This window comes from Argopecten irradians, chromosome 9 (genome assembly GCF_041381155.1).
Source record: "Argopecten irradians isolate NY chromosome 9, Ai_NY, whole genome shotgun sequence".
Taxonomy (NCBI): domain Eukaryota; kingdom Metazoa; phylum Mollusca; class Bivalvia; order Pectinida; family Pectinidae; genus Argopecten; species Argopecten irradians.
Genome location: NC_091142.1, coordinates 24,441,063 through 24,451,055, shown reverse-complemented (window position 1 = coordinate 24,451,055; position 9,993 = coordinate 24,441,063). Strand labels below are relative to the sequence as shown.

The 9,993-nt window shown below is 36.9% G+C and overlaps 1 protein-coding gene across 1 annotated transcript; it reads right to left on the bottom strand.

The window, feature by feature from the left end:
• Window positions 1-2,871: 2,871 nt before the first annotated feature.
• LOC138330655 (uncharacterized) lies at window positions 2,872-4,846 on the bottom strand. Its single transcript, XM_069278205.1, has 2 exons — window positions 4,033-4,846; window positions 2,872-3,908 (listed from the first exon to the last, which is right to left on the bottom strand). Exons 1-2 carry the CDS (start codon window positions 4,844-4,846, stop codon window positions 2,872-2,874), a joined length of 1,851 nt encoding a protein of 616 aa, XP_069134306.1.
• Window positions 4,847-9,993: the final 5,147 nt, after the last annotated feature.

The following is a 9,993-nucleotide window of genomic DNA, read 5'->3' as shown; positions in this document are numbered from 1 at the left end:
AGATAGAAGCCCAAACTAAGAAAATAACAAAAATTTGATTTAGTTGTGGCCGGGCCTAGTCCATATGCAAGAAAATGAACGACATTTTTACATTGGACAATATGACGGATATTTCACCAACAAGGAATTTTAGTCAAGGTCATTCAATTTCATATTAACAACTTTTATCTCAACAGGCTACTAGTTCTATTTCAGGTATCTAGGCCTTTTCAGAACTTGACAAGAAGTGGTTTTAAGATTTTAGGATGTTTAAATTAGCTTCTGTGACACCGGATATAGTTCAAGGTCATTCATATTAACAAATTTGGCAGCCATTTATGTCAGCATGCTACATATTTCTATGCCTTCTAGAACATCACAAGGAGTCATTGAAAATTTTAAGGATTTTTTGCTCATATGACCTTGAATGAAGATCAAGATCGTTCACATTAATGATATAGTAGCCATTTATATGCATGTTACAAACCTAATATAAGTCTCTAGGTCTTCTAGAACTTCACAAAAGGTCATATGGAGATTTTTGGTTTTTTAATTTTTTTTGTGGCCCCCGTGAAAATAAATATATGTCAAGGTCAATCATAATGGCAGACTTACATGTAATAGCCATTTATGTCAGCATGCTACAACCTAATATAAGGTCTCTCGGCCTTCTATAACTTAAGAAGATATTTTAACAATCCTTTTTCGAAAAAAAAACTGCATTTTTGAACTTTGACCCTTATTTCCAACAGAAAAGTGTTACACAAGGTCTTTGCTCCATTTTTGATTGTACATGATATATCCAAAACAGAAAGAACTTTGTCAAGCTGTTAACGAGATATTGACATCAGTTTAAAACCGGAATTGAGGTCCTAGCGGCCATATTGGGTTTTTGACCAACATAAAAATGCTGCTGTCACACCTTCAACTCATGCCCTACACTACGGTGATATGTTCATTGGCATAATTCTTACTCATAGGTAAAAAGCCCTAATTATTCCAAAGTAGCTCGCACTTGCAAATTTACCAAGCAGCATGTGGTGATCTTTCTTACTAGAGTTCCTTTTAAACCGAATACTAAGCCGGTAGGATTCTAATGTAATAACGATCATAAAATGGCCTGAAGCGTGCACCAGGGTACACATTATACAACTCTTTGATATGTGGATAGGAAGATTTGGGAGATTTCTAACCGAGGTTTATAAAGTGTAGTCATACCCAAAGTTTGCCGAGGTAATAAAGGGGCACACATCAGCATTATTAAATCAGCAGAACAGCGAGCATGATATATCTCCTCAATTATCCCGAACGAGCTACCTGAGAAAAAAATCCAATTGAAACATAAAAGCAAACCATAGTTTCTATTATATTTAACTACATATGTATTTATTAACCTATTTTAACCATTTTCACATTTCAAACCTTCTTTTTAAGTATAATCACTAAATCTGTGTATTTACTTACCTAGTTTAATCATGTTCACACTTTAAGTGATAAAATTAGTGTAAATAAGAAAACCTTATTTTCAAGTATAATTTCTATATGCAGATCTATTTAAGCATTGAACCTCTTTCAGTGCGCTTCATGGCTTTCGCCTCTGTCAAGTTTGCATTCATTTTGGCTATAAATGCCAACTGAAAGACGTTCAATGCTTATATTTACATGTGGTTACAATTTTGTGATGAAATCCCAAGGAATTTTGCATCTATAATGAATTAATCATTCGTTATCGTCACGGATAGAACAGCCATTTGAACAGTCGTTTTCCGTGATCGCTGGCACGACAATTGTGACGCCACAATGATAATGACGTCATAATAGACGCTTGAAGTTCATAAACTATATGAATGCAAACTGCGCTTTGTAAGGTTACATATATAGGTACATAATGGGACTGCAGTGAAAATGTAAATATTTATCTATTAACTTATTTTAATCATTTTCACATTTAACTGATACATTTGTATGTCTCGTGTATTTGCATACAGTTACAGGAGTCATTGTCCTTTCATGTATCATAACATCATTAAATGTACTTATTTTAGCAATAGTTTTATATTACCGATTTTCACGTTGTCTTTGAAGCACTAATCCCTGTACAGCGCTAATCTTTGTAAACTGTTATTTCCGATATTGCACCACAAAAATGCGCTAACGTCTTATGAGATAATAATGCCTTCTCAACCACTTTAACCACATGCTGTGTAAATGAAGATAGTGTTACGAGGTTTCCTTGAAGTGTTTCTGTTACGATGAAATGAAGAAATGGACGCATTCACATGTGAGGGTGGTAGACTTAACCCATTATGGCCTGGTTGAGAGGGCCTACTGCCTCCTAGTTTTGTCGAGGGATGGAATAGTGCCCGAGCCGAATAGAGATGGAAGCAAATTTTGCTATCCTACAGACGACAGTACAGACGACAGTTCACTTATGTTTTATATTGTTGATCTTCTTTTAGGCTTCATGAAACTTAATCTCATTTTAAAGACACACAGAATTCTGCGACAATTTATGTGTTGTACTTTTAATGTAACAACATGGTGTGGAACTGAAGATAGCGTTGCGAAGTATCACTTGACGTGCTTCTGTTACGATGGCATAAAAATTTGAGGGCAATGTACTAAACCCATTATGGTCTGGTTGTGAGGGCGCTATTGTCTCTTAGTGCATCAGTTCACTTGACAAAATATTGGATTCTGATACACTCATGCAACGATGAAGATGTACTAAAGCCATTATGGCCTATTGTTGTGATGGCACTATATTCTCATAGCATTGTCTCGTCATGGGATAGTGCTCTCGCCTTCAGCTCGGGCATCGAAAATACTATGAGGCAATAGTGGCCTCTACAATCAGGCCATAACAGATAAGTATATGTATGTCAGAATGTCTCACGTGGTGTAATATTGCAATTGTTTGACGTTGTGAAGTCCGAATATTGCCCAGAGAATGTTTTCCTTATCCATAGCAACGGCGACCGTTCCGTTGGTATCTGTATGCAAGATTCTGAGGAAATCGCCAAACCCACTAATGAGTAGCAGACGACGGTTGTCATGGTCCCCGATGACAAGGTTACCCATCTTGTCATACACCACGTCGCGTGGATCAAATGGTTCATCCCTTGCCATTGAAGCCTGAAAATACGCATCGGGGATTTTGCCATCATATACAAACTGTTCGTTGAATTCTTCGTCAATGACAACTATGTGTTTGCTATATTCCTCGCCATCACTATTGTTAATGCGATGAGCTACGGCAAGGTTACGAGTGAGGGGACATTCTGTGACCCGCAATGGTGTACAGACTAGTGGCTTTACATTTTCATCAGCTAGTGTACTAAGTACCCGTTTACCATCTGTTGTAAATTTGGTGACGTGATTTGTCATCCCCACAACGACGTGGTTGCTTGACGTGATGCATATACACCTCGGTCTCCTTTCGGTGTCAAATCTATATTCCAGTTGTCCCGCAACGAGCTCTATGACGTTGTTTTCCTCATCACAGACCCATATCGTGTTGGTCGCAGGTGATGTACACATGTCGTTGATGATTCTATGTGGAATATTCTGTTTAACAGCTCCCTGTCTATCCTGGAGAATTAAAGTATGACTGAAACCGTAGCTTGACCAAAGCAAGCCATCGTCAGTGGGACAGATGATAGAAATAGCAGAACGCGACTTCCACTCCGCCAACAGCTTTGTCTGAGGCAAGAGTGTTGGTCCATATACCTTTTTCTCAAGAACAAGCTGGTTGTCTGTTAAGTCATGTCCAGGGCTGTCTTTGGAGCCATGTACAGGGTTGTCTGTGAAGCCATGTACGGGGTTGTTTGTGGAGCCATGTACAGGGTTGTCTGTGGAGCCATGTACAGGGTTGCGTGTGGAGCCGTGAACAGGGTTGCGTGTGGAGCCATGTACATGTACAGGGTTGTCTGTGGAGTCATGTCCAGGGTTGTGTGTGGAGCCATGCCCAGGGTTGTGTGTGTGGAGTCATGTCCAGGGTTGTGTGTGAAGGCATGCCCAGGGTTGCCTGTGGGAAGGCATGCCCAGGGTTGCCTGTGGAACCATGTACAGGGTTGTGTCTGGAGCCATGTATAAAGCCGTAGCTTTCTCTGGAACTATGTTTATTAGATTCTAGCCGCGGTGGCTGAACTAACTGTTCTATTGGTACAGACAATATTTGATCTTCCGGTGATATGGCCTGGTCTCTACTACAGATGCACGTCATAAATTTTCCTATGGCTTTGTCAAGGTCGACCTGGGGATCTTTGTTTGGGATGAAGCTAACAGTACACAGCAACGGTTCTAATGGAAGATTATTACCTAAACGAATCTCGTGCTCTGTATCGTGAATGTCTATATTTGAGCCGGTTTGAAGCACTTCCTTGCATCCTCGTACCAACTGTGTTAGCTCCATGTTGTACTTTTCCAAGTCATGTTTGTAGGTTTGCAGTAATATAACGTTGTCCTCCTCTATTTGTTTGTAGTGGGACAACGTCTGAGCTGTCAACAAATCAAGTTCTTCCTTCAGTCTGTTATTTTGTGTTATTATCTGATGTGAAAGTTCATCAAAACTGTCGGTGTTTTCCTTGACTTGCTGATCGATGGACGTGACATATTTTCCAATTTGTACCATATCTTCTTTCTCAGCTTTGTCAACAAAGCTTCGAATGCGTTGTTTCGTTTCTGGAATAATTTCACATAAATCACGCAATGCATGACTGTCGTGAACAGTTGAAAGACACCGTTTACAGGCAAGTGTTTCACATTGTTTACAATAGAGTTCGAGTTCTTTTCCAATGTGATGCATACAAGTGATTTGACCCTTGACGCGAAAAGGCATCTGCACATTATTAAATGGCGATGCCATATTCAACATAAAGTGGTTCAATAGTGTCACAGACGATACTTGGGCAGCATACCAAGGAACAAGAGTACTAGATCGAACGATAAAATGCTATACTCACAGAAATTCTCTTATTCAACAAACAGAAGACGAAAAATGCCCCAAGCAGATGTAAATAAACACTGTAATCATTTATATATTCACTTCTAATTGTCGTTTGCTCGTTTCATTTCGTCCACAGTCAATGTACAATCCTTATAGTTGTTTTTGTTGAAGGGTGTTTTCTTCCTGGTAATTCGGTTCACTAATAACAACCATGATAAACTGTCGTTTTACGTATATGAAGTACATGTATGATGAAATATCTATCTATAGTCAATATTAACTATATTGTATATATGTGTATTTAAAGTCTATCATCACGTGGTCGATATCAATGTGATATTTAAGGTAGTGTGCATACGGGTGTACCTGTAGATATACAATGGACATTGTACATACATTTTGACCACACTATGTAAAAGACAGAAACGAACATGTGATATATATAGCGCACCGATTTACACCATGCAGGGACTTGTCACGAATTGTAGATAATATACTACTTGTAGATCTATTGAAAACATTGAAAATTCATGCCCCAAATCCCCTGCAAATCGGTGCAATATAGTATGTTTGTCAGTCAAGATTATATATATATATATATGTACATTTTTAAGTGGTACATTGTTTATCGATTTACCACAATTACAAAACATTGTTAATTAACACTAGCACCTCATCAGCAACTCTTAGTTGGCGTTAATTTTTATTTAGGACATCCGGTTTATTATACAAATGCATCTAGATATTTATTGTTGTGAATTCATATGTCATTTTTAAACAGACAATGCGGAGATGTCCCTGTATAGATAATATGTGTATGACTAGTTACATGTATAAAGTACTATCTGAATGAACCTGAATTAGGACACTTCGCTTGCCGGATCACAGGGGTTTGGCTCCATCTATAGACATTTGTTCTCCCTGTAAAATATAAACTTAATTTATTTTGCATCGATTGGGAAACAATTAAAGGGACTAAATCATTAGATTTACATAGATGTCTTAGGGTTTTTGACTTCCTACAAACGTTCTTGTACCAGAAATTAGAAAGTTTTCAAAATTACAACACTTCATTTGAAATATTGGCAATGTTTATCAACGTTAAAATACCGCCAAACACAACAAGAAACTGTATCTGTCGGCATTGGCTGTTTATAACGGAAAGAACCGAGTGCATCTTTGAGTTCAAAATCGGGATCGCTGAAAATCTCATCCAGTTAATGGATATTGATGTAATATAACACAACTATAAGAGGCCACTTATATTTTATCGGTTATATTGGCCTAGGCCTGATTCAGTGTAATAGCCGATACATACATTGACAAGTAATTAAACTTGACATTGTCATTAAAACCAATGAGATTGCAGCCGAAGCCTCGCTCATGCATATTATATCGGTCACACCGCCAGTATGAATCTTAATTAGCTGATGTTCAAGATGTTTGTCATAATGCGGCTTATGTCGTCTTAATGACGGCACTTTGTAGAGATGTGTAGGATGATTTTGAAAGGAAAAATATCGCTCTTTCCAAAAGTAGTAACCGTTTTTATGACGATATACTAGATATGTACATGTACACGTGTTTTTATAGCCGCTAAAGGTGTAGGAGGGTAAGACATTTTGAGTCTGTGAGCTTTCCACCCTTCTCGTATATAGTACCATGTAGAATATGAATCGATTTTTATCGTTTTATTATCTAGACCTCCAAAACGTCTAAAAATGGTCTTAGGGCACTCTGGTACATTGGGTCCATGATTACATTTGATTTAAACATATCATATTGCAAAATGTGCAATGGGATTGTGCACAAGTTATACAACTTATATAAAGCCCGTTCCCAAAAATAATAAAACATTCAAATTACATAGACAAGATGGCATTTACAAGAAAAGATATACCGGTACATAATATATAAAGTTGTATTTGAGACAGAGAGAGAGTGAGAGAGAGAGTGAGGGAAGAGCGAGAAAGAGAGAGGTGGGGGAGGGAGAGAGCTATTTTATAACCAGTATGCTCCTCAAGGTGTTAGTTTCAACTCGTAATATACTATTATTCTAAAATCTAAAATCTACCCCTCCGATAAAGACAACAGAAGTTCTAAACCACTTTTCTTAACTTTCGACTTCTCAATGTTCATATCATCCTGTCTTCGGTTTGTCTTTCTCCTGGTCACTCTAGGCTTTCTTTGAATATTCGTTTCTCTTTTGTCGTCAGTATCGGAGGGTTATACAAGTAAATACAAAACCAGTAAGATGTTGGGAGTAAAGCAGATATGGAAATATTTGATAATAATAGACGGACGAAGTTGAAATCTATGAGTATCTTTGATATATTGCTGAGTGTGCATGAAGATTAATTCGTTTTCTTGTGTACTTAAGTTCATATTTCCAAAAAGTAATAAATTGACAGAGAGTGGAATAAATGAGTTTAGCTGTCCAAATAGAATGATTCTTTGGTCATTATATGAATTACAATTAAAAAAGAAATGCTGTGGATCTTCAACTGGGAAACTGCAATGACATTTTTGATCTGTTACAATATTTGCTCTGAATAAATGGCTACGTAATGAACTTGAACGATTTCGTTTGTATGTATAATGTTTAATTTACGGTCTCCAAAATAATAAAAAAGTCGGGTATTACAGGTACGTCTTGGTTCCGGATAGCATGTTTAAAATTAGAGAATGACTCGCTATGTCTGGTGTTTATAGGCAACTGGTTCCATAAACGAACGGTAGACGGGAAAAAAGATTTATTTGAAGATTCAAGTCTATTATTAGGAAGTGTGTAATTTTCTGCATTACGAAGAAGGTGTTGGGTGTTATCAGCAACTATAGAAGGAAGGAGTGTTTGTAGATAGATTGGGGTTAGCCCATGATGTATTTTATAAAAGAGTTGGAGTTTTCTGCGAGACCGTCTGTTAGATAAGGGCTCCCACCCAGCTTTACAGTAAATAGAGTTTCTGCTTGAGAACGATGGTAATCCCGTCACAATGCGACCTGTCTCTAATTGTAATTTTTCTAAGATTTTAGCTTCAGCGACCGTACAACCGTCCCACAACTCACAACAATATTCCAATATAGGAAGAATATAAGTTCTATAAATTTTGCTTAACGTTTGTCTAGAGAGAATGAATTTTAATTTCCGTAGAACACCTAATTGTTTCGTGACAGTTTTACTGATATGGTCTATATGTCTGCCCCACTTACACTCGGAATCAATATACACTCCAGGATGTCGGTGTCTATCAACAAAGTCGATATTTAAATTATTGAAATTAAAAAATTATTTAAATTATTAAAAACATAATCAATTACATAATTAAGGTCAATATTCGAAATGAGGATAGCCTGTGTTTTTACTGGATTAAATTTCACTAACCATTTATCGGCCCAAGACTGGAGATCATTATTCATTTTTTGTTCTATAACTTGTGGGGATTAATCAGTGCATAAAAGAGAAGTATCATCAGCGAACAGCTTAGATAGGCTGTCTAAATTATCAGTAATATCATTAATATAAAGTATAAATAAAAGGGGACCTAGGACAGACCCTTGAGGCACCCCTGCTTAACATAATCAGCTGACCATATCAATAATTTTTCCGATATACCATAGCTAGTTATTTTTTTTCCAATCTCCTGTGCCACACTCTGTCGAACGCCTTAGAGATATCACAGACCACTAAACAGGTTGGTTGTCTTTTTTCCAAATTATCACATATATTTTGAAAGATTTCTATGAGTTGATGAGTAGTAGAATTGCCAGGTTGAAAACCAGAGTGATATTTATAAATAAGCAAATTATCTAACAAATAAATATGTAAATATTTTGCGACTAGTCTCTCAAATACTTTACCAATTGTACATAATAATGAAATGGGTCTATAGTTTGAAGGATCTTGTTTGTCACCTTTTTTAAATATAGGAATAACTAATGCACGTTTCTATTGTGTAGGAAAGGATCCAGTCTCTAATGAGGTACGAAAGATAATAGAAAGAGGGCAGGCTACTGCACTTGCAGTGTTTTTTTAACATAATGTGATTAATTGAATCGTGTCCTACTGCTTTCCCACTTTTTAATGATTTGAGGATGTCAATTATGGCATTTACGGTAACTGGTACGTCAGAGATTATAGAGTCAGTTCTAGGTTCAGCAATAGGAACTTCCACCCCCCTGTCATCAATATTGGATATTGATATAAAGTAGTCATTTAAAATATTTGCCTTTGTGTAGTCATCAATTTCAATAATTCCAGTCGCACTCCGCAGAGGAGGAATACAGTTACATTCATCAGAATTTTTAATAAGTCTGCGGACAAGTTTCCAAAAATTTCTGGGATTTGAATTACTTAAGTTATCGAGGAGACCATTAATGTCCGCATAAAACAATTCTTTTTTTTTCTTTTCTTTTGATTGTTAACTTCATTGCGCTGTTTTCTAAAATTATTTAAATTTAACGGAGTGCGATTAGATTTATATTTACAGTATGAAGCAGTCTATCTCGTTTCCTAATTTCTCGTCTCATGTCCGAGTCAAACCATGGTTTATCATTTGGCCTAATGGTTACAATTTTGGAAGGAATGCACGTGTCTGCTATGCCTAAATATTTATCTGAAAAAACTTGACACATGTCATCTACATTACCTGTTGGAGAAAAAAGTTCAGTCCAGTCAGTCGTCTCTAATTTAAATCAATTTTAGATCAAAATTTGCATCATTATAACACCAGATTTTACGCTTAAAGTTTTTAGTTATCGTTGTGCCTACAGTCAATTCTACACAAGTCGCCTGGTGATCAGAGATATCACGATCTATATCGATAGTGTCCACAAAGGTGTGATTACACGTGTCAGATAGAAGAATAACGTCAAGGAGTGTGTCGTACGTGCGCCCGATTCTAGTCGGTCTGTCTATTACATTGGTGAGGTGAAAGTGATTTATTATGCTCATGAAAGGTGATTTCTGTCTGCTGTAAGAAGGTCTACATTGATATCGCCTACAATGAGTATATCAGAAGTTTCGTTAAATGCTGAGTCAAGGGAGAACCGGAAGGAGTTTCAAAAAG

What these genes read in the sequence shown, in the direction of transcription:
- LOC138330655 (XM_069278205.1), bottom strand. Translation starts at nt 4,846, where the DNA reads ATGGCATCGCCATTTAATAATGTGCAGATGCCTTTTCGCGTCAAGGGT. An exon ending in CCCTGTACATGGTTCCACAG is followed by an intron (nt 3,909 to 4,032) that starts GCAACCCTGGGC and finishes ATGACTCCACAG; the next exon opens with ACAACCCTGTACATGTACAT.